The sequence below is a fragment of the Mobula hypostoma genome, chromosome 1, assembly GCF_963921235.1.
Source record: "Mobula hypostoma chromosome 1, sMobHyp1.1, whole genome shotgun sequence".
Taxonomy (NCBI): domain Eukaryota; kingdom Metazoa; phylum Chordata; class Chondrichthyes; order Myliobatiformes; family Myliobatidae; genus Mobula; species Mobula hypostoma.
The window spans coordinates 68,247,161-68,272,780 of record NC_086097.1 but is presented as its reverse complement, the minus strand read 5'-3'; the positions used below and the strand labels follow the sequence as shown (position 1 = coordinate 68,272,780).

Here is a 25,620-nt window from a genome sequence, read left to right as displayed (position 1 = left end):
TGTAGAAGGTTGTCATACGTTACAGTAGAACAATGATAGAATGTAGAGCTGGGCTGAGAAGTGGTAGATGGAATTAATCCAAAAAGAGTGTGTATTGATATATGTTGGAAGGTCGAACTTGAAGGCAGAGCACAGTGTGAATGACAGAATTCTTAACCGTGTAGAGGAACATAGGGATATTGGGGTCCATATCTATAGATCCTGTTGCAAAGTATTCTGGAAGTGTGTGAATATAGCAGATATTAATTCAAACAATAACCAGGCTTAATTTTTTTATTGTTAATGTAAATAATTTCAAGACGCTTCCAATTAGACTTCATTATTTTTGTAAATTGCAAGCAGTATATTGAAGTTAAAAGCCCAGGCTGCTCCACAGGCTAAGAGATTGTATATGCAAAAGGCAAACGTTATGGCAATGGGTTTGTGTTAATTGGCTTGCATCAAACCAGGCAACATGGCCAAGTTAATTGCACCATTGTGACTTGATTGCAAGCAGGCAGATGGGACAAATGTTGTCACTTAGCATACCAAACACGCTCACAGGTATAGGTCAATAAGTTTTGTGTACTTCATATATTTGCATACTCAGAGAGAGCCCTGACAACATTAATTTTGGGTGTCTGGCTCTCTGTCATTAAAAGGTTTTAGAATATTTGTAGTAATTAGTTTCTCCAAAGGTGTTTGGACCTTCAGAGGTGTCTTATCACAGACAATGTGTTTCCACTATGTACAGTATATGAAAGGAACCATTTGTCATCCAAAATATTGAAGTAAACAATGTCATTGTAACTATTGAAATTGTATTAAATTACCCACTGTTACCTTTGATCTTAAAGGTATAAAAATGTGATGTACCTTTGGGTTTGTGAGCCTCTACTGAGAGTGTTTCCAGAATGATGCCAGTTTATTGTGCTGAATAAAGACCTCTATCTCACCAACTTTAGTGTTTTTTTGGTGACTTTGATCACAGTCACAAAAGTTGACACACAAGTTGACAGGATGTTTAAAAAGGCATATGGTGTGTTGCCCTTTATTAGTTGGGGGTTTGTATTAGTTCAAGAGCCATGAGGTGATGTTGCAGCTTCATAAAACTCTGGTTCAACCACACTTGGAGGAATGTGTTCAGTTCTGGTTGCTTCATTACGGGAAGGATGTAGAAACTTTAAAGGTGGTACAGAGGAGATTTGCCAGTATGCTGCCACGATTAGAGAAATGCCTAATGAGGAAAGGTTGAGCGAGCGGAGGAAGATAAGAGAGGTAACAATAGAGAAGTATAAGATGATAAAAGACATAGATCAAATGGATCAAAGGCTGTATACATTTTCCCAGGGTGGAAGTGGCTAATACGAGAGGGTATAATTTTAAGGTGATTGGAAGGGAGTATAGGGGGATGTCAAAGGTTGTTTTTTTTTTACACAGAGAGTGGTAATGTATGTGGAACACCCTGCAAGAATGGTGGTAGTGGCAGATACACTGGAGACTTTTAAGACACTCTCAAATAGGCACATGGATGAAAGATAATTGGAGAGCTATCATGGAGAGAAGGATTAGACTGATCTTGGAGTACGTTAAAAGGTACGGTACTGTGCTGTAATGTTCTATCACTCTTATTGAATGCTAAACTTTTAACTTGTTGACTTTGTTTTGATATTGAGTTTATTGATGTAGCCATTAAACTTACTTCAACAAATCAGGATGTTAATGAAGTTGGTTTAATGTTCAAAACTAGGTGAATTAAGTACAATTTTATGAAAGCTATTATTATTAACCGGAAGACCGGAAGAAACTGCAGAAGATCGTGAACATGGCGCAGCACATCATACAAACCAATCTTTCATCCTTGGACTCACTTTACACCGCACGCTGTCGGAGCAGTGCTGCCAGGATAATCAAGGGCACGACCCACCCAGCCAACACACTTTTCGTTCCTCTTCCCTCCAGGAGAAGGCTCAGGAGCTTGAAGACTCGTACGGCGAGATTTGGGAACAGCTTCTTTCCAACTGTGATAAGACTGCTGAATGGATCCTGACCCGGATCTGGGCAGTACCCTCCAAATATCCAGACCAGCATCTCAGTATTTTTGCACTACCTTACTTGCCATTTTTCTGTTTTCTATTTATGATTTATAATTTAAATTTTTAATATTTACTATCGATTTGTAATCCAGGGAGCAGGAAGCGAAGAATCAAATATCGCTATAATGATTGTACGTCCTAATATCAATTGTTTGGCGACTATAAAGTATATTAGTGAGATATCTGGTAAGCAACTCAGCTGGTAGGCACCTGATGTGCATCTGAGAAGAGGAGAACGTGTAGTTAAGGATCAGGAGGATATTGAGACATTAGTTACACTCAGTTGAACACGTTGAGCCGGACATGCATCCTCATGCAGCAGACACCCACAGCAAATTCTGTTTTCCAGGCTCTGCAATAGAAAGCCATTCTCAGGTGGATAGAGAAAATAATAGAAGGATGTGCTCAAACTCTTGGAAAAATGCATCATCCACTTTGATTCCTGGAAATTTTAGCCCATGACTGCTTAAAGCTGACAATGTGATGGTACTTAAAACATTGAAGCTGGGCATCAGGAATACGCAAAAGCCTCATGTAAGTGGCAGAAAGAGCAGACCACCTCAGAAAGCACCATTTCAACCCCTGCTGGCTTCTTCTGTGGAAGAGTCTGCTTCATTATTCACCTCTTGATCCAGAAGGAAGATGTGTACTTCAGTCTCTCTCTCTTTGTCTCTCTCTCTCTCACACACACACACACACACAATGCTGAGGGACTCAGCAAGTCAAGCAGCATCTATGGAGGGGTATAAACAGTTGAATTTGCAGCACAAGGCCCCTCATCATGACTAGAAAAGAAGGGGACAGAAGCTGGAATAAGAAGAGGTGCCCGCGTCCTGATGAAAGGTCTCAGCCCAAAATGTTGACTGTTTATTCCTCTCCCTAGTACCAGTAGTGCAATCACTTAAGTAGAGTACGGTGCTCTCCTAAGGGGTTGTCTGTTGATGGGTCCTCAGGAGGCTGTAGGCATCGATCCGTGATCCATACATTCTGGTGCAGTATGGGTAAGACTAAGTGGTAGCTGGGTTTTCTGGTTGTTCAGTCCCTCCTTTTGCAGCTACTGCTTGTTCTCTGCAGCACAGCGGAGGTCGTTCTCATGTACAGTTTAGTAAAGCAGAGATGCTTTCAAAAATAATGAAATGAAATGTTCATAAAGGTCAAAAATATTCTATAAAGAGCAGTGAACTGTAAAAACCTTAATCAACTCAATATTTGGCGTGACCATCCTTTGTATCAATTCTTTTAGGTACGCTGGTAGATGTTGCCTGGATTGGGGAACATGCCCTATGAGACTAGGTTGAGTGAACTTGGCCTTTTCTCCTTAGAGCGACAGAGGATGGGGGGTGACCTGATAGAGGTGTATGAGATGATGAGAGGCATTGATGGTGTGGATAGTCAGAGGCGTTTTCCCAGGGCTGAGATGGCTAACATGAGAGGGCACATTTTGAGGCGCTTGTAAGTAGGTACAGAGGAGATGTCAGGGTCAATTGTTTTACACAGAGGGTGGTGAGTGAGTGGAATGGGCTGCCGGCGACGGTGGTGGAGGCAGATAAAATAGGGTCTTTTAAGAGACTCCTGGATAGGTACATGGAGCTGAGAAAAATAGAGGGCTATGGGTAGCCCTAGGTAATTTCTAAAGTAAGTACATGTTCGGCACAGCACTGTGGGCCAAAGGGCCTGTATTGTGCTATAGGTTCTCATGTTTCTATCTTTCTATTATTCCAAGAATCTTAGAGAACTTGCCACAGTTCTGCAGACTTTGGCTGTCTCAGTTGCTTCTTTCTCTCCAGGTAATCCCGGACAGCCTCGATGACGTTGAGATCCGGGCTCTGTGGAAGCCTTGCCATCTAAAACCATGTAGAGCTTAGGTTGCCTAAAACTTTTGCACAGTACTGTAGCACAGCTTCCTCTTGAACAGATTTCCTCAACAGATTTGATATTTCCCATACAATAAATTCCCAGTTTTTAGATGTAATGTTGATTTTGTTCAGGCTGATTTTGATGTTATCTTTGCCCACTGGGGCTCACTGACCTTGCTTCAAATGGGAATAAAGGATTTGTTTGGGGACACATGAGTTAGGCATTTGAATGACGTGACCTATCCATCTTTATTGTTGGGGGAGATGCTGTTCATGTTTCTGGGTGAAGATGGAGCTGCTGAAGATGTGCGACTGCTTACTGATAGATCATAAAGCAAGAGATTTGACTAGAAAGTTACTTATAACTTTTTTGAAGAAAATTATGGTGAACTATTGCTGTGAGGAGGTAGGCGGAGACAAGGCTGGTTCAGGGGATGAGCCACGCTGGGGCATTCTGAGGCACAAGGTGGTTATGTTCAAGCAGGGGAAGCAGATGGAGTTCGTATCACTGTCACAGGTGGAGTGTGCGATTTGGAGCGGTGTTGACATGGAAGAGTTTCGACGCCCGTCCACCTAACAGTGCGAGGTTAAATTGCTCCAAGCGCTGAGCCGATTTAATGAGATCGAGAATGCCTTTGGGTGGGGTGGTCCAGGCATAACAGAGCGCCGGGATTCAGGTGCCAGACAATTTAAACGTTGGCCCAGATAGACTGGAAGCCTGAGTGAAGGGCTGATTGCGCTCACTCCTCCGCAAATGTTTATTTCTTTCTTCACAGTGCTGAGAAATAATTTGGCTGCTGTGTGTTTCACTGGTGTGATGAACCGGGAACCGGGGCTTGCTTTGGCCTACTCTGGCTGCTCTAGGAGTGGATTCAGGATTCTGTTAACTTGCTTCTGTTGTTTACATGATATGTGTGTGTGTGTTTTTCCTCTCTCTCTCTCTTTCCCTGTGTAATGGTTTTTGGTCTTTTTTAAATTGAATCATGCAGCCCTATTTGACTCTTGTGCTGACAGTGAAGGGTTCAGATTCAGCGGCACTGTTACTGAGTACTGTGGCTGACATGCCATCATGCAGTAGGCTCAGTAATCGTAAGTACTTGTCAGGACAGCCATGTCTTGATTCTATACTCCTGAGAGCTTGGTGGTCTACTATATCAAATGGCTTTATCAAATCTGTGAAATCCAAGAACAACAATTGCCTTTGTTCACAGCATTTTTCCTGTAATTGGTGGCTGTGGTACCTCTAGATCTAGATCAGAGAGTAACCTTTTTTATGCCATGGACCCCTTTGGCAGTCTGGTGAAGCCTATGGGCCTCTTCTCAGAATAATGCTGGATTACAAAGTAAATCAATTATATTGAAATACAGTTAGCAGTGTATTAAAAAAACAAATCTGTGATAGTAATATATGTGCTTCATTATTAATGCATTAAATAACGAGACAATACATTTAAAATATATTTAAATACATTTAAAATATAGGCAAGTTAAAATTAAATTTTATTTTTTAAAGACATATCAGTGTGAAGGTTGTTGTTGCTTAGCTTGAATAAGAACATTAAACTGTGGGGCAGTCTTTGACAAAGCTACACTGACGACATATTGGAGTTCCATCTGGTTTCGACTTTTTTTTGGTCTTAATGGTCACAAATGTTGAAAATCATGATTTGCAAAGATATGTTGTTGAAAATGAAATTACACCCTCCATAACTTGTTTTACAAGGCGAGCATAGGCTTCTCTCAAGGAATGCCAGAATTCACCAAGGCTTTTTGAGTTAACCTCCAATTGTAGTAAGTTTTTGAGCCAAGATCAATGAGTTCATCTTTGGCTAGGTCAACACCTTCGATACAGTTCATATCAGAAAGAAAAGGATTGTGAATCTGTGATTGAACTTTAATGCTATCAATGTTGAAATAATTTTTGAAAGAATTCTGAAGTGTTTCCAAGTGTTTGCAGATGTCTCTCTTCAAAGAAATTGACAGATAATTTTGTATCTCAACTCCATCTTGGTCAAGCACATTCTCCAGCATTTGAAAGTTTGCAGCCTCTCCTCTCTTCCATATCGGCATCTTAGCCAAGAAAACTTATAATTTTTCAGTAGCATCCATAATGGTGACTTCAAGACTTTGAATTGAAAGAATTTTTTCATTCATGTGGTTAAAAATATCTGCCAAGTAAGCAAACCCATGGATACAATCCTATTTTTCAAAGTGTTCCAAGAATGCATTTTCTTTTCCTTTCAGAAAAAGTGCAACTTCTCTCCTTAGTTCGAACATGCACTTCAAGACTTGTCCTCTTGAAAGCCAGCGAACTTCTGTGTGGTAAAGAAGAACTCCATATTCTGCGTTCAATTCTTGACATTTTTTAAAAACACTTATTCAGCGATCTGCTTCTGATAAAGTTGATGATTTTTATGGCTGTTGACAAAATTTCTTTGAGGGTTGTTGGAAGGGTCTTTGTTGCCAGTGCATGTCTGTGTAAAAAAACAATGAGTGACAATGATGTGAGGAGCTTTCTTTTTCACTGAAGTAGCACAACCATATGTATTACCAAGCATCGCAGGAACTCCATCTCTGCAAAGAGTATGAAGTTTTTCTTTTCAGTCAAAGTTTTGTTTGGCAAAAAAAACCTTTTTACCATTTCTAAAACATCAGTGGCCTTTGTATTTCCAAAAGGGACTCACAAAATAAGATTTCTTCTTTGATGGCATCTCTCTTCTCTTCGGTTGTCCATCGAAATCCGATGACGACGTCCAGTCCTTTAACGGTGAGATCTTTGATGACTACACAGTCTTATCCTGGACCCACAAGCTCTACTGCAGGGGGGACATGTATATGTAGTAGTGGTGGTGGTAATGGTAATGGTGGCAACCATGGCTGCATTTCTTCTAGTTCTCTTCTGCTGTCTTCTGGTTGTTCTTTCCATCTAAAGGAATACAAACCCCGTCCCTACACAGCTGTTGCCAAGTGGTATGGTCAGCAACAACCTCCTCCAGTTCCTTGGGTCTGATCTTGCACTTCCTTAAAGCATTCTTCATCTGATCCTTATAGCACTTCTTTCAGCTGAACATCAACCATGATGTAGCTGGCTGTATAACACTTAGTGGCGTAGCCGGCATGGGGGCATCCTTATCACGTGCCCCAGCCACTGCAGCTGACGCTGACCAGGGACAGGTATGGGATGAAGCAAACCAGCAGGTGGTCGATGGGAGTTCAGTGGTTGCATGGAGCCTCCTGATGTCAAAGAGGTTGCCATCTAATCTGACATCCACTGTCACACCGCTGCTGTCTTCAATCTCGTTGTGGAGAAGCTTGGTAACACACAAGAGGAAGATGGCATCACCATGTGGACAACACCATCAAAAACAAAGAGCTGACGATATTGAGAGATGGCTGTAGTTTCATCCAGTTGCATACTGAATGGGAATTGCAAGATTACCAATTCCTCAATGACCTGCTTCAAAATGTTGAAAGAAATATAAACTATTCTAGAATGTATCGCGTCATTTGATTAGGGAACTGCTTCAAGTTTTTCCTCCGTTCCAGTCCACAAAACAGCTGGACCATTTCCAGTCCGCATGCCTATACTGAAATCTCTCCAATGGTGTGGAGTTTCTTTTTCTTGTCAGTCTGGTAAGTAACTTTATAGGATGCTTCAAGAAAAGGTTTTTTTGACATGGCAAATCCAAGTTTTGGAAGTGTCATAACTTTTTCAAATTGAGTTTTCTTCGCACAAAAAACCGCGCAAATTTAGATGCATTTTCAGGATGGACATACATGAGGTACTCTTTAAGTCTTGCTGGCTTCATACTTCCATTCACAAGAACTTTTCCGCACAAGGAACACTTTGGCTTCTGTGTCCTGCCATGCCCCTTAATGCATGTGAAACAATTTAATACATGGGTTCCTTTTCTTTGACAATTCAAATGAAATCGGGTCTGCAAACAATATAAAATAAATAAAGCTAAAATAAAATAATTGATTCAGTTGACATGTTTTGAAACAATATTTTTGTATGGTTTTTTAAGATATTTGATAAATCTGCAAAGAAATAAGTAACCTTGTATGTTAATTAAGTGAAGTCTAAGATATTCAAGAAATTTTTATGCCAAGTAAGTAAAATAAGGCAGAGTTTACAATTTATCCAAAGTTTTAACATTTACTGTCTTTTAGATACTCAGATAGACACAAGGATTGCAGCAGTAGCTCAGGCGTTGTATTCTTCTTGGAATTAGACTATTGTTGCGCACAAAGTCATGTAGTATTACAAAAGATCTTGTAGCCCAGTGGAGAGTTAAGAATTTTCATTTAAACTGTCCAGTTTTCCAAAATTTTAACAAACAATAAAAATAACTCACCTTCTTCTATACATTGATTAACAAGCAACTGCAGATAGGGAATAATGGAGAGCAACACAGATGCCTGGTACACAAATGTGAGAACACACGACTTTACCGTTTGGTGGCTGAACAACTACTAGGGGCAGGGTGGCCCGGTAGTCGACCAGCTGCATCACACGAGCGTCTACAGACAGGAAGGCTGCGATCATGTTCGATCTAGCAGAGTGTCTAATAACTATTGTAATTTCGAAGTTGTGACACGCGTGCCGTAAGCGATATTTTGAGATATTTGTAACAAATGTAATGTGATATGAAAATATCTGTGATTTCTATTGGTGACGGAGTCACAGGTACTGCTAATACTGCTGAGGTTTGTTGCCTACGTTCATATATGAAGGAAATGCTAAATTTCAGTTAGTGGTTAATGAAAATAAAGATGTATTTTTTCCCCATCCAAGTTCATGGACCCCCTGGAATCTGTCCCAGGTTAAGAGCCCCTGCTCTAAATGGACAGGACTGAGGGTCAGGGATTACTTCCTCTGACAGTGGAAGGAGTCATTTGGCAAGGATGACTCTCCATAGATGCTGCCTGACTTGCCGAGTTACCCCAGCGTCTTGTGTGTTTTGCTCAAGGTTTCCAGCATCTGCAGATTCTCTTGTGTGTATGTATACTTTATCTGCTTCCTCAGTGCCTCAGGCTCTCACTGATACATTATTCAGATAGGCCTGTAAATGGGCAAACAGTCTCTTAGCCTTAAACAGGCTGCTTAAATACTTAGAGCTCTCATTGTAAATTTATGTCCGAGAAGGTTGAACACTGACTGGTGCTGATATGTATGGAACTATTGCCATGTGATTATGAGAAAAATTGCGGGTTTGAGGCAGGGTGCAATTGGGTCAGCAATTGTCATTAAAAATTGCAGATTGAGAGTATTTGGCCAAGGGGATTCAGTAATTCCATCAGCGCTGAATTGATGATTGAAGGTGCTGTCGGTGACTTTGGAGATTGCACAGGTCGATGGTTTGCACTCAACTTGCAAGATTTGTCAAACTTTTTTTTGAAGTGGTTGGATATCCACCCACAACCCTCTCCAACCTTAACACTAAAGGGTTGTACTAACTGGTACATTACTGTGACATCCCATGGCGGCATGGTAGTTTAGCAGTTAATGAAACACCAGTGATCAGAAGATGGGGATTCAATTCCTGCCCCAGTCTGCAAGGAATTTGTATGTTCTCTCTGTGACCTTGTGCTCCAATTTCCTCCCATATTCCAAAGACGTATGGGTAAATCAGTAAATTGTGGGCACCAGTAGCATGGCAGCACTGGGAGGCTGCATCCTGCACATCCTCAGACAATATTGGTCGTTGTTGCACAATGACACATTTCATTGTATGTTTCAATGCTTTGGTACTTGTGACAAAAAAGTTAATCTTTATGAAAGAAAAAAATTGTTTTTTTGATGTGGTTCATAAATCTGCTTGCATATTGACTCCCAAGTTAACAGTCCTATTCAGAGGCTATTAAGATTGTGCAAGATTGAAAATAAAACATGAAATCACAGATTCTTGGACTTATTTGTAAAAATATTCTTCTGAACAAAAAGTAAAATTATGTTGTTGTGTTGGATAAGCAGTATTTTGCTGAGCTTCTCAATTATGCTGCACCAAGTACAACAGAGTTTCAACTTCATCAACTTTGCCTTCAACTTCTATCCTCCACTCAAATGTAAATGTTCCACCCTTGAAACTTCTCAACCTCTCGAGACAGACTGTCCACTGACATCTTTTATAAACCAATTGACTCTCACAGTTATCTTGACTACACCTCTTCCCACCCCGTCACTTGTAAAATTGCTACTCCCTTCTCCCAGTTCCTCTGTTTCTGCCACATTTGTTCTCAGGATGAGGTTTTCCATTCTAGAGCATCTGAGTTGTCTTTTTTTTCAAAGAATGGGAGTTCCCTTCCATTACCATTGATGCTGTCTTCTCTACAATCATCTTCATTTCTTGCATATCTGTCCTCATCCTCCCATTCCCCTGCCATTATAACTGGGATAGGGGTCTTGTCCTTACCTAACACAGCATAAGCTTCTGCATAAAGTACATCATTCTCTATAACTACCGCCACCTCCAAAGGAATCCTGCCACAAAACACATCTTTCCCTATGCTCTCCAACTCTCCATTTCCATAGAGATTGTTCTCTATGTGACTCCATTGTCCACTTGCTCATCCCACTGATTTCCCTCCTGGTACTATCCCTGCAAACACCTCCTTCCTCACCACCATGCTGGGCCCCAAACAGTCCCTCCAAATAACATAACCTTTACCCTACGAGTCTGTTGTTTCCAGTGCTCCCGCTGCGGCATCCTTTACGTCGGTGTGACGACGCAGTTTGGGGGATCACTTTGAAGAGCACTTTCCCTCAGTCCACCGTGAAAGACAGGATCTACCAATGGCTACCCAGTTTCAATTCAACTTCCCATTCCCATTCTGTCATGTCTGGCCATGGCCTTCTCTACTGCCATGATGAGGCCAAACTCAGGGTGGAGATGCAACACCTCAAATTCTATTCGTGTATCCCCCAACCTGATGACATTAATACTAGCTTCTCCAACTTCTGGTAACTTTTCTCCCTACCTTCCTTCTCTCTTTTTTCCATTCCCCCTTCTGGTTACCTTCTTACCCCTTTTCTTCTCCTTGTTTGCCTATCAACTCCCCCTGATCCTTCTCCTGTGACGAGAATACACATAAAATTAAGATGTTTGCTGGCCTGGGTTAGCATCAGTGACATCAGCAAGTGGTCTGCCACCTGCCCTCAGGGGAAGGAGAGATAAGGAACAATGGAGCAGCGTCTGGAGATGTGTAATGAAGGAACGGGGGAGAGAGAGCTGTCTGGAGCGGCTCCCCCCCTTTGAACCTTGAACTGTTTGAAGTGATGGACAGGCGATACCCCAGCAGGGGGATAAAAAGGGACCGGTTTGCTAAGGCAGCAGACACACGCCACCCGAGGTAACGAGACCCTGGAAGCGGTGCGCCCCTCACGAGTCGGTGGGAAGTACCAGACAACGGCCAGGGTGGAAAGGTACGATCAGCGGGAACCCGGTGTGTGTCCGCCCTTGCCTGGGTGCCGGGTTCACTGCAGAGGATCGACCGCATCTGGAGGAGGGGTCACAGTCGGTGACCTCAGGTGACATCACCAAGGACCCGCCCAAAAGTTGCTTGTGAGCCATCTCGCCGGTCTATGAGTGAAGCCGTTCTGAATGATCAGTTGTTCCTGTTCTATCTCTCTCTCCCCGCACGTTGTCCATCGCCACGGCAACGATTACTGCGAACTGAACTACTAAACTGGACTGAACTTTGAGTCACTTTGAAATTTGGTCGTTTACCCCTAGACAACGATAGAGCTTGATTGATGCTGTTATCTTAATTCTGTGCACATGTGTGGTTATCATTGTTGAACTGTTGCATTTATTATCCTTTCGATTACTGTGTTGCTTGTTTCTTTAATAAAACTTTCTTAGTTCTAGTACTCCAGACTCCAACTGAGTGATCCATTTCTGCTGGTTTGGCAACCCAGTTACGGGGTACGTAACACTCCTACTTCTCCTTCTTCCACAGTTCACTGTCCTCTCCTCCTTCAGCCCTTTACCTCTTCCACCTATCTCCTCTCGACTTCTTATTTCATCCCCCTCTCCCCTAGCCACTCACTTTCCCCCTCAACTGGTCTCACCTATCACCTGCTATGTTGTACTCCTTCCTCTTGCCTCCAGCTTCTTATTCTGGCTTCTGCCCCTTTCCTTTCCATTCCTGATGAAGGGTCTCAGCCTGGAACATCAGCTGCTCATTCCCCTACATAGATGCTGCCTGACTTGCTGAATTGTTGCTCAAGTTTTTAATACCTTTTTTTATTTTGGGAGGAATGTTGTCTTTTCAATGCAAAAGCAGTGGCCTTATGGGTGAAGATAATATGGAATATAAAAGTATATTTGGGTGGCTTATGTTACCATGAGCCTTCAGCCATTGTTCTGGAAGGAAATGAGGCTGCAGGTTTGCTGAAAAAGTCTTAGTGACCTGCTGCAGTGCACAGGTATCTTGTACATTGCACACACTGCAGTCGCAATATACTGGTGGAGGAGGGATGAAATGTCTCTGTAAAACGGGCCATTGATCAAGCAGACAGCCTTTTTGTTTCACTTGGATGATGTCAAGCTCTCTCAGAGTAATTCAAGCAGCAGTCATCCAGCCAAGTGGAAAGCATTCCTTCACACTCCGTATGTGCCTGGAAGTGAGTCACCCATCTCAGGGCTTGTTCCCTGCTCCTTTATTCACTGTATTTATGTGACAAGTCCTGGACGTTGTTGGAAAGCGAATGGAAAAAGCAAGTGGACAGTCACGTCTCTGTTGCATGGTGCAAATATTAATTATTAATTGTAAATTATTGGCCTTAATTTGTTTAATGGTCAGGTTGTGCACGGACTGCTGCATTACAGGAGGCACGACAACTGGAACTTAACAGTGTGCAATTATCCATTACTGTCTCCGCTCATGATTCTATCGAATGGAGAGATCACCAATGAAGCATTAAGATGATTGGTTGCTTCCTCATCCATCACATTAAACACTAATTCCCTCCACTCCAGCATACAGTGGTGCAAAATGTTCCAGCTACAAAGTCCCTGCACTTACACCTCCAAAACACAGGATAGGCTCCATTCCCTGCAGGCTCTTCAGTCATAGAGCATCCTGATTTGGAAATATATTATTGGTCTTTCATGATCGCTGGATATAAATTGTGAAATTTTGTCCTATATTAAAATGATTGAAGAGATTCAAGAAGGCAGCTTACTACCATCTTCTCAAGGTCAATTAAGGATGGACAATAAATGTTGCCTTTGATGACAAGAACCAAAAATATGAATACATATATTGTGTCTGGAATGCTTTCATGAGTGACACTTAACAGGTACAGGTATCTTAATTTATGCTAGATCAAGTTGTGAATCATGCTGAAAAATGATTATAGCATGGAGTGTAACGTCCAAGGATACACATTGTATCTAAAGGACAGGCAGGTAGGCCGAGGGGGTAGTGTGGCTCTGCTGGTAAAAATTGAAATCAAATCATTACAAAGAGGTGACAGGATAGGAAGGTGTTGAATTGTTGTGGTTAGAGCTAAGGAACTTCAAGGGTAAAAAGACCCTAATGGGAGTTATATACAGACCCTAAAACGGTAGTAAAGATGTTGTTTACAAATTACAATGGAAGATGGAAAATGCATGCCAAAGGGGCAGTGTTACGATAGTCACGGGGGATTTCAGTATGCAAATAGATTGGGAAAATCATGTTGGTGCTGGATCCCAAGAGGGGGACCCTCTGGAATCTTACAGGATGGCTTTTTGGACCTGCTCATGGCTGAGCCTACTAAGGAACTAGCTATTCTGGACTGGGTATTGTGCAATGAGACAGAATTGATTTGATAGGTTAAGTTAAAGGGCCAATGATCAGAATATGATAGAATTCACCCTGCAATTTGAGAAGGAGAAGCTAAAATCAGATGTATCAATATTACAGTGGAGTAAAGGCAATTACAGAGGCATGAGAGGAGTTGGCCAAAATTTATTGGAAAGGAACACTAGCAGGGATGACAGCAGAGCAGCGATGGCTGGAATTTCTGGGAACAATTTGGAAAGCTCAGGATACATACATCCCAAAGAGCAAGAAGTTTGCTAAAGGAAAGATGACACAACAATGTCTAATAAGAGAAGTCAAAGCCAACATAAAAGCCAAAGAGAGGGCCCATAATAGAACAAAAATTAGTGGGATTAGAGGACTGGGAAGCTTTTAAAAGCCAACAGAAGGCAACTAAAAAGTCATAAGGAAGGAAAAGATGGAATAAAAAGGTAAACTAGCTGGTAATATTAAGGAGGATACCAAAAGTTTTTTCAGATACATAAAGTATAAAAGAGAGGCAAGAGTAGATATTAAACTGCTGGAAAATATTGCATCAGAGGTAGTGATGGTGGACAAGGAAGTGGCGGACGAACTGAATAAGTATTTTGCATCAGTCTTCACTGTGGAGGTTCGAGAGTGTCAAAGGGCAGAAATGTGTGAAGTTGCCATTACTAGGAAGAAGGTTCTTGGGAAACTGAAAGGCCTGAAGGTAGATAGGTCACCTGGACCAGGTGGTATACCCCTCTCCCCCCAGGGTTCTGTAAGAGGTGGCTGAAGAGATTGTTGAGTGAATAGAAAAGATCTTTCAAGTATCAATTGATTCTGGCATGGTTCCAGAAGAATGGAAAATTGCAAATGTTACTCCAGTCTTCATGAAGGGAGAGAGGCACAAGAATGGAAATTATAAGCCAGTTAGTCTGACCTCAGTGGTTGGGAAGATGTTGGAATCGATTGTTAAGGATGTGGTTTCGGAGTACTCAGAGACACTAGATAAAACAGACCATAGTCAGCATGGTTTCCTTAAGGGAAAATCTTGCCTGGCAAAGCTATTAGAATTCTTTGAAGAAATAACAAACAGTATAGACAATGGAGAATCAGTGGATGTTGTGTACTTGGTTTTAAGAAGTCCTCTGATAAGGTGACACACATGAGGCTGCTTAACAAGTTAAGAACTCATGCTATTACAGGAGAGATCCAAGCATGATTAGAGCATTGCTGATTGGCAGGCGGCAGAGAGTGAGAGTAAAGGGAGCCTTTTCTGTTTGGCTGCCAGTGACTAGTGGTGTTCCACAATGGTCTGTATTGAGACCACATATATGTCAATGATTTGGATGACAGAATTGATGGCTTTGTGGCCAAGTTTGTGGACAACACAAGGTATGTAGAGGGGCAGGTAATTTGAAGAAGTAGACAGGCTACAGAAGGACTTAGAGAGATTAGGTGAATGGGCAAAGAAATGGCAGATAGAATACAGTGTGAGGAAGTGCATGGTCGTGCACTTTGGTAGAAGAAATAAAAGCATTTACTACTTTCTAAATGGAGAGAAAATTCAAAAATCTGAGGTGCAAAGGACTTGGGGGTCCTTGTACAGGATCCCCTAAAGGTTTATTTACAGGTTTAGTCAGTGTTGACAAAGTCAAATTCATTTCGAGAGAGCTAAAATATAAAAGCAAGGATGTAATTTTGAGGCTTTATAAAGCACTGGTGAGGTGAGGTCTCACTTGGAATAATATGAGCAGTTTTGGGCCCCATATCTAAGAGAATGTGCTGACATTGGAGAGGGTTCAAAGAAAGCTTACGAAAATGATTCTGGGTTTGATAGGCTTGTCATATGAAGAGCGTTTGATGGCTCTGGGCCTCTACTATCTGGAATTCAGAAAAATAAGGAGTGACCTCATTGAAACCTATGGAATGTTGAAAGGCCTTGATAGTGGATGTGGAGAGGATGCTTCCTATGGTGGGGGGACACTAGAGGACTAGAGAGACTAGAGGACACAGCCTGAGAATGGATGAGTGTCCTTTTAGAATGGAAACAAGGAAGAGTTTCTTTAGCCAATGAGTGGTAAACCTGTGGAATTCGTTGCTACAGGCAGCTGTGGAGGCCAGATCATTGGGTATATTTAAGGCAGAGGTTGATAGGTTCTTGATTAGTCAGGGTATGAAGGGATACAGGGAGAAAGCAGGAGACTGGGGCTGAGAGGAAAAATGGATAGGCCATGATGAAATGGCCAAGCAGACTTGATGGGCCAAATGGCCTAATTCTGCTCCTATAATTTATGGTCTTATGGTCAATATTTGAATCCAGATAAGACTCATACTGGATTAGGAATCTAGTTTCATGGACTACAGTTTTACCATTTGATACCAGTCTCATATACGTAGTCAGCTCCCGTCACCTGATATCTGGAATTCAGCTTCTTCAAAGCAAAGTAATAATGCGATCCAGTGTCAGAACAAACTGAGGATCATTAATGCAGGTTGCTAAGTAGTTGGTGCTTATTATTTGGTGATCGCAAGTTGAATGGAACTGGTATTTAACTGCCTACATTGTGTACACTGGATATACATGGACTTCACTCTGTCAGGTGGATGCCAGTTTTGTAGATGCACAGGAATGCTTGGTTGGAATATAGCTAATTTGGGAACATAACACTTCACACTGCAGCTGGATGTCAACATGGTCCAGAGCCTCTGCCATATCTAATTCACATCGATATCCATGAAGTGAATCAAACTGGCCAGAAGACAAGTTTCTGTGAAGTAGGAATCCCAGGAGAAGGCGCAAAGGGATCATCCAGTCAGAATTTCAGGCTCAAGAAATTTGCAAATGCCTCAGCTTTGTTGTTTATTCTTACTTGTAACATTCAACCATCTTTGCAGAATGGGAATATATTAATTGAAGGATTAATTTTTGTAACTAAATTTTGAATCTAAATGGGCTGAGAACTGACTTATTTTTGAGCATGGGAGTATATCCTTTCTTAGCATTTGATTACAAAATGAGTAAGGATGAATAAAAGGCTCAATCAATAATGGTTTTATGTGGTAAATCTCAATTTACTTCAGTTACAGAACCTGTTTATTTCCAAATTTAATCATTTTCTGTAAGTGTATTCAGCGTTTATGTCGTTTTATGAGAAGGCCAACAGGATTACCAAATAATATACTCCATTATTTTTCTGTTTACCTTTTTATGAGGTGGACATAAACTCCTTGTTTTGTGACATTAAAATAGAATTGTTAACGTAATTATTAAATTGTGGTTTACCAGTGGTTCAATTGAACCTTTTAATATTTAATATTTTGTTTTGTTTAGCTTTAGGAACACAACGTAGGAGAAGTCCAAGTAACATCGCTATCAATATGTTTGAACGGAATTTGGGAAGCCATATTCTACAGGTATGTGTGACAACAAGCTAGATTTATTTAAGCTGGTTGTTCTTGCGGTAAAAGTTTTGAGAAGTATACAGTATTATAAATAATTACTTGAATTTACTGTTATCCTGATGTACTTCAAATGTGTGCTGCCTTTATTTTGTACTGACAAATAGTTATTGCTTTATTCATAGAGTAGAACAAGAATTCTTACTGTTAAGCTTGGATGCTTTAAGATTAGATTCACATGCAATCTATACAGGCATGCAGTATGTACTGACCTGTTTACCATTTAAAGAAGCAATTAATAAGAACTTTTCTAGTAACTATTCATAAGCTCTGATTAAAAGTGTATCCTTGGGGAAACTGGTTTTGATTAAATGTATGCTTATTCATTCTGTCTTTATAATTGACATATATGGTATTAAAATGTGATCTATTGGCATTAATAAATATAATATACTTTGATCTGTTAATAATTCAGTAAAATAAAGATGTTATCTATCTGTATGCTGAATTTGCCTTATCTGCACTTATTCTTCTATATTTAAGATCATACATTATTGAGACAAATACTTTGTGACCACCTTTAGTTTAGAAATATAAAATCAGCATTGCCTTCTATGCAGCTGTGTCTACGCTGTGGTTGTAGGATTTTCAAAGCACCAATATTGCAGTTCATTAAAGTTTGTGATCCCATGAAAATCAAAGTATTGAACTTATTTCAGATGTTTATTTTAATTTATTCCATTGAACGTGGCCATCTCTAACAAGGCCAGAATTTATTGTCCATGATTAGTTGCCTTTGGGAAGGCTTCCGTAAACTGGTGTAGTTCATATGATAATGATATTAACATAGTACCATTAAGACTGAAATTACAGACTTTGAATTAATGATGCTGGAGTGATGACAAAAGTGAGAAGTCAGTCTGATATGTGAATTACAGGAATCTTGGAGCTAACACTATTATCATGCATCTGCTGCCCTTGACCATCTAGGCTATGGATATTGCTAGTTTTGGGAGGAGTTATTAAAGAAGACTTGTGAACTTCTGTAAGATATCCAATACCCCCTTGTATCACAAGTAGATTGAGTGAATGTTTAAGATGGTAGATAGATCCCTGATCCAACAGGTTACTTGTCTTGGAAGGTATTGTTTCTCTTGTGTTGCAGCTATATCTCAGGGAGAGTATTCCAGTAGATTCCTGCTTTATAACTGATTTTGGAGCTTGGAAAACTGGAGATATAGCATTCATCATTGATACCTAGCATCTGATTGCTCTTGTGGTCACAGTAATTACATGGTTAGTCTGGTTATGTCTGAAGTTAGTGATGACAACATGACTTCACAACACACCACTACAATTAACCATTATTGTTAATTGTACCTCAAAGTTTAAAGTTCAAAAGTAAATTTATCGTCAAATTACTTTTGATAATAGTACATGTTATGGTATATGTCACTAGGTATGGGATTCATTATCTTGCAAGCATTCACAGTAGAACAAAGACAGAAACAACTAATGTGCAAAAGAAGACAAACTATGCAAATTCAAAAAATAAACAATCAAACAAACAAATAATACTGAGAACATGAGTTGTAGAGTGCTTGAAAGTGATTCCATAGGTTGTGGAGTCAGTGATAGGGTGAGTGAAGTTGTTCACAGTGGATCTGGAGCTTGATGGTTGAAAGGTAATTAATTGTTCCTGAACCTAGTGGTGTCGGACCAAAAGTTCCTGTACCTCCTTCCTGATGGCAGCAGCGAGAAAAGAGCAGGCCTGGATGGTGGGGGTCCTTGATGATGGATGCTGCTTTCTTGTGGTAGTGCTTCTGTTGGATGTGCTCAATGGTGATAATAATGCCTTTGAATGTGGTAAAAATCTTTTTCGTTACACTAAATATTTTCTGGATTTTAAACAACACACATAATGCTGGAGGTGTACAGCAGGTCAGATGACATCCATGGAGGGAAATGAATGGTTGACGTTTCAGGCTGAAATCCTTCATCAGGACTTCTTTTATTCGGATTTCTGTCCCCTTCCTTTCCAGTCTTGATGAAAGGCCTTGGCTTGAAATGATAACTGTTCATTTGCCTGAATGAATGCAGTCTGACCTCCAGCATTCTGTGTGACTTACTCAAAATTACCTGCATCTGCAGAGTCTCTTGCGTATCTGTATTTTCTGGAATCTGTATGGTTTGAATATTGCTTGACATGGCCCAAACATGGTGTTGTCCAGATCTTGCTGTAAGCAGGTAGAAGCTTGCATTAATTATGAATGGAACAAAATAAAATCATTGGTGTACAGTCACTGTTCTGACCTTATTGTGGAGATGAATCACTTATGAACCATTTGAAGAAAGAAAGACTCATCTGAGAAATTTAGTCAAGATTATTGGCCTCCAAAACCATAGCCATCTTCCTTTGTCTGTGACCCAGTTATTAGAGAGCTTCCTGATAATCACTGATCAGTTTTACGTCATCTCATTTGTGCCTAATGTAGTTAAGTACTGCTTTAATGTCAAAGGCAGTCACTCTCACTTTTAGAATTGAACTCTGTTGTTCATGCTTAGGTAAATTGAGCCCTGAGGTTAAATGTTTTTTTTAATATCTGAGTAGAGTATCGGCAAGTAGGTTCAAATGTCCATGTTCCCGTATCTCCTGGTAACTTGAAAATTGCATTTTATCTGATTGAAAGGGTAATTTTCCAAGGTTCAGTGTGAGATCAAGGAGATTGATTATAACTTTCAGGACTCCATAAAAATGCTCAATACAGGCATGTCTGAGATATTATTCAGATAAATGAATACATTAGTGTCCGTTTGATTTTTTGAAATTTCTTTTTGATGTTGTCCATCTTAACTCTTTCTGACGTATCCAGCCCAAGAGAAAATGGAGCAAAACTCTTCTGTTGCTCTGTTGAAGATTAACAACTATTGCTGAAGTAAATCACTTTGTAGCTTACTTCTGTGGAAGTAAATCGGGTATATTGTTCTGTTGGTGAGACCCAGAAAAGATCTGTAAATCAACTGCTAAGTTCATGATTTATTTTTAAGATTTGCATTAAACCATTTGTCAAATGTGATTCACTTTATTGAAATGATGCTCTTATGCATGTTGTAGTTAAATGTACTGAAAGCCACTGAATGTGATTTATAATATTAAATAAAACACACCTCCGAGATTGCATTCTTCTACACTGTTTAAATGTTCAAATAAATTTTGCCTCAAAAATGTGTTTGGTGTACCCACACTATCATGTTCCAATTTTTTAAATGTGTTTTTCTCTGTTTCAATCTCAATTCTAAGCAGTCCAGACTAGTTTGGGTTACGTAGATGACAGCATTTTTTATTTTACTATGTATTCATTCTTTTCACAAGATTTGGTCAATAAGCAATAATAGGTTACTAAGCCATGGAGATTGTCATATTCAGACTCATCAATTCACCAAATTTGCTGTACTAAGATTGATTATTAATTGGCAATCAATAGTAGTAAGCATATTTTTTAATCTTCTGCTCCTGGGCTCCTTGAAGAACTGTTTTCTTTCTCTTGCACCGACCAGACATTGAGCCTTGTATTTTCCAATGATTCGAACATGTAATATTTTATCAAGAATGCTATCATGGATATGTTTTCTACCGATATCATCTGAGATATTTTGTTAAGGAGAGCTAAGTGGGTTTTTATGCAATTGTTGAGTGATCACAGCAGGATTGTCACTGTGGGGTTTAATTTTATGTAACATTTCAACCATGAATTAGTCAACAATTTTTGATGGAGTTTTCTATTGCTTACCTTCTTTTAATTTTCTTCTACTAGCTAAATCAATAATCACAGAAATACCACTAGTTTTATATCAGGTTGTTTTCATTTTCACAGATAACGTTAATGCCATTAGGCATTTTACAGTATTAGTAGTAGAGATATGCTATTAATCCATTGCTTTTGTTAAATTAGTTGGAAAAGGGGAGGCTGCTATGAGTTTGTAGTTTGGAAAGGACATATGTTACTCTGTAATGCCAATAAAGTTTATCAGTATCGTTTTTTTTGCAATAATATTCAGTCCCTTCAGTACTTCAGACTGATAGATTAACAACAAATAATTGAGAGATGGGAAGCAGGAAGGTACTCATTATAGTCTTATATCTAAATGAGGCACATACATTTGAATCCAGATTTCTTTAAAATTATTATCTTTTCCGGTTTCAGCTTTAAAATTATTCTCAAATCTGAATTATTCCACAAATTTAAACAAAGTTTAATCCCCATCCAGAGACTGCTGTGTTTTTTGATCTAGCTATGTTTCCCAAGTTCAATTGCTCTTGCTTACTTCCTGAAGTATTTTGTTCAACATACTGAAACCTTTATCGTATTGTAGTGAAAAGTATGCCGCATAACTGTCCTGATTTCTTATTTGCAGCTTCCAACAGGAATGAAGGCCATTCTTTAACCACATTGACCAGAATTGACAATAAGGAAGTATGGATTGTTCAGTGTTTTATTTTTGATTCTACTATTAACCCCACCAAGTATCAGTGACATCACCATAATATTAGGGAAAGGGGTGGGGAATGGCAATTCCCATGATATTCATAGCAGACTCCTCCTCCTCTCCTCAGTCCTCAAACAGAGAACACTTTAGGTGATGCCCTGACCAATGAAATGAGTTGCGGTGGCTTGAGAACACAGGCAAACACTTCCCTGTCCTAAACTACCCATGTTTGTTCTAGGATGGAGTTGAGAAATATTTGTTGCCGAATATTGTGAAATCTTCTTGACATTTCCCAACTGATAGATGGCTTGTCTAAACTCTGATTGTGCACTATCTAATTATTCAAATATTCTAATAGTTTTACATCAGGCTTATGGTTCCTGCAATCCTTCCTCACCGGGAACTGAGTTTCCGTGCTGCATTTTACTCACTGGGGCTTTAAGTTCCTATGTTCTCTTTAAACTCACCCGGGGTCTAGTTTTGGTATTTCTTTAAGCCCACCTGGTTCTGTTTGCCACACTTCCTTGAAATTTACATGTTTTTTGTTTCTCTTGCTCCCTTAAAAACCCCTGGTTCTGCTTCCCACACTTGCTTGAATGTTACTGGATCTATATTTCCCACGCTCTTTAAACCAACAAGCTTCACTGGAATGGCATTGTTTTACATTTAAAAAGTAAATTAAAAGTCTGTTGGATTATAAATGGAATAATATCTGATGGCCTGGAAAATTTGCTAGTCTGGCAGCACTGAAGTCCCATGTGTATTGGATTTATGGAGTTTTATTACAGGAGTACTCTCTGCCACACTTAAAATGTGTTACATTACAGCTGTGCCTTCAATTACACATTTGAGATAGTAAACATACTTCACAGCAGATGGCTGTAGTTATCAGCAGGTCAGATACTTGACAAGTTGAGAAAATTTATAATTAATATCAGTATATTCCAGAAGTCTGATAAGTTATTGCCTGCTTAGGAAGGACTTATTCTCAGTAAATAATGCTCATTAATCTTCACCTTAATTGATTGTGGAAGTTTTAGGTTTAACATTTAAAAGTCCCAGGGTTGCTGCGGTTAGCATTGACAAAATGAACCATTAAGGGATGCAAAGAAGTCATCTTCATTGTGATCACTGGATACTACAAGAATCAAATGGATATTTCACAGGAAGCAATCTTTCAGTAAACAATTAATGCAAAATAACATGATAGTACTTTTAATTTTAATTGATAGAGTGGTACCCCATGTTCTTGGAGTCAAAGATGCATTCCCAGCAAGAGGATTATTTAGTTAAATTTATTTGTTACATATATTGCAACTGAGACTCAAACCATTTAGTCTCTATATGTAAAATGAGAACATTTTAAAATTTCTGCCTATGCCTCTACAAAATCTTTCCAAGATGAGTACCATTCTCCAATGAGGAAGATATGAAGTCTAATCACAGCCTCATCAATCGTCAGATTTAGAAGAAATATATAAGAGATATAGAACTACTAATTTAACCTGTCTTCTTTTTTTCATGCCTGCCCTTCATTGCAAGTGCTTTGCTTCCATTTCCAATCTTCTGGGTGAATTGTAGTACTGTATTCAAGAAAAATGAATTGTATTTTCTGTGAATTTCATCAGTTCTTTGGGTAAGGCGTGCCCTTCCTCCCCTATCTCTCTCTCCACTCTCTCATTCCTAATGTGAACGCTATGGCCTTGTGGAGCTGCTTTCTGAGCCATTGTGATAGCAGTTGCTGCTCGGGGAATCTCAATGGTCAGTGCTCACTGCTGACCAAAAAAGGGGGGCAATTATTTTTGTTAACACACATTTTCAAATAATCAATACATTTCGCAGCAGTTTTGCATTAACTGCAGTTAATGGACAGCTCCTACTCTTATTCTAGTATCTACCTAAAAATTAGTTTCTGGAAAAAAAAATCATCTTCTGTGTATTTTTGAGTTCCAGAGTGCCTCTACAGCCTGAAAATTATTGTTTACCGATACCAGCGATGCCTGCACGAGGTACTGCCAAGACAGATAAATAACACCTTTAGGAACAGTTAACTATGTTCTGTTGTGATGCACCGTAACTACATTTATTTCCTTTATTAGCTTCCAAGGTTGAGTTTCATGTCGGAAACATAAATCACATAATTAACGGAATCCTTAGGATATTAATTACAATTCCCAAATGACAGCTGCAAAATTAACTCACATTTAGGATGCAAATTTAGAACTTCAAGATGGAAAATTAATTTTGTTTGCTAAGTTGTGATGTTTTTTGCTTTCGTCCAGGCTAATGGTGGAAATGAAATAAAAGGTCCAGCATTTTGCAGAGAAACTAAATTCACTGTGTACAGTATCTTGTCCTTGCCACAAATTTTGTATTTCTTATAGGCTTTTAGTGCCAAGCACCAAGAGGTCAATCTGCATTTTTAAGCAATTTTTAGGACTGAGTACTCATGTACATATATCTTACTACTACTTTGAAACATTTTTCTTATTAGCATAAAGTCCAATCTAAGCAGATTATTTGCTTGATGTCACTATCAGATAGCAGATACACGCATGGTCAAATGTGGCAGTCTGAAGTTTCCTGTGAGTCCAATACCAGCACATACAGCGCTTTGAAAAAGTATTCAGCCCCCACAACTATTTTCATATTTTACTGTCTCACTTTCTAAATTTAAAATATATTGAAGTAAGGTCTTGAGCTAATTTACAAAACATAGTGCATCTTGTCAAATCAAAAGAAAAATTCCAAACCTGTCAACAACTTACCAAAGATTCAAAGCCAAAATTGTGAGGCTGAAAAAGTATTCATCCCCTTTGTAATTACCACTCTAATTTTCGTCAGTTGCAATACTGTATATTACCTTACTAACTCACCCAATTTGTTGATGTAGAAAGTTGAAGAATCACCTGAATAAATACCCCCTCTCTCTGTAAGGTCCAGATTTTCAAAAGACCAAACCAAAATGAAGTCAAAAGAGCATTCAAAACAAGTCAGGGAAATGATAATATGATAATAGGGCACAAATCTGGGGAAGGGTACAAGACCATTTCAATGACACTGAACGTACCTATAGTGTTTGCTTTGTCACTAAATTCACCTTTGAATCCAGTAACAAAATGGTGAGTCCCTAGATAGAAGTATCAGCTGCATTTTACATTTGGTCATCAGCATTACTGAGAAAAAGACTGTTAACGGCATAGTCACTGGCTTTTTTTTCTTTAGTTGCAAACCTTGTGGAAAAACTGAACTGTGGTTCAGTGCTTTACTGCATATTAACATTTTCATTTATTTGATTTTAATTTACCTATTTTTCTTTGTAAATTACTTTAGCAACTTTTATTTTCTTAATTATTTCATACAAACTTGGTATTTTTAAAAAATATCTATCCAATAGCTGGCAAGAGGTCAAAGGATGTCAGGGGAACTTCAGGGCCTGCTCACAGCTTGCTCTTTCTCATCCTGACACCTGTTCATCCAAAAGTCTGGAAAAACAAAAGAATAAACTGACAGATGGGGACCACATTCCAGAGAGAAGCCAGAATTGAGGAAGGTCAAGGTCATTTAATTTACTTTTTGCAAATATTCCATTAACATTGAGAATTAACAAAACAAAGCTTTCTGAATTTGTAACAGCTGCTCTATGCAAACAACTCCATATTGTTGGCCCTGGACAACAGTAACATAAAATATTTTAATAGAGCAAAATTAAGATATTTAGACCTAGAAAGTTTTTTGAACAAATGGTGTGAGTTTTTAGGAGCATCCTAAAGGAGGGAAGAGAGGGAGAGTAATTTCGAGATTTGGGAAGAAAACTTCAGAGCTTAAGGCCGTGGCTGCTAAAGGTATAAGCATAATAAAAATGGTGGTGGATTTAAATTTGAGAATGAATAAGAGCCAAAATTAAAGGTGCTAGGATATTTTATAGAATTGTAAAAAAATAAAGATAGAAAAATCAAGATCATGGTAAGAATTGCCAGGGAGAGATTTTCCAGGTTTGTGACTGTGACTGACAGAGAAGT

At 39.4% G+C, this 25,620-nt stretch overlaps 1 protein-coding gene across 4 annotated transcripts in view; it reads left to right on the top strand.

The window, feature by feature from the left end:
- Positions 1-25,620, top strand: part of LOC134347808 (neuronal PAS domain-containing protein 3) — a 1,099,666-nt gene that overhangs the window by 441,753 nt on the left and 632,293 nt on the right. For all 4 annotated transcript variants that reach the window (XM_063050259.1, XM_063050267.1, XM_063050274.1 and 1 more), the window contains one exon: positions 17,043-17,125. In XM_063050259.1, coding sequence (XP_062906329.1) covers positions 17,043-17,125 — 83 coding nt within the window. The remainder of the gene's footprint in view (positions 1-17,042; positions 17,126-25,620) is intronic.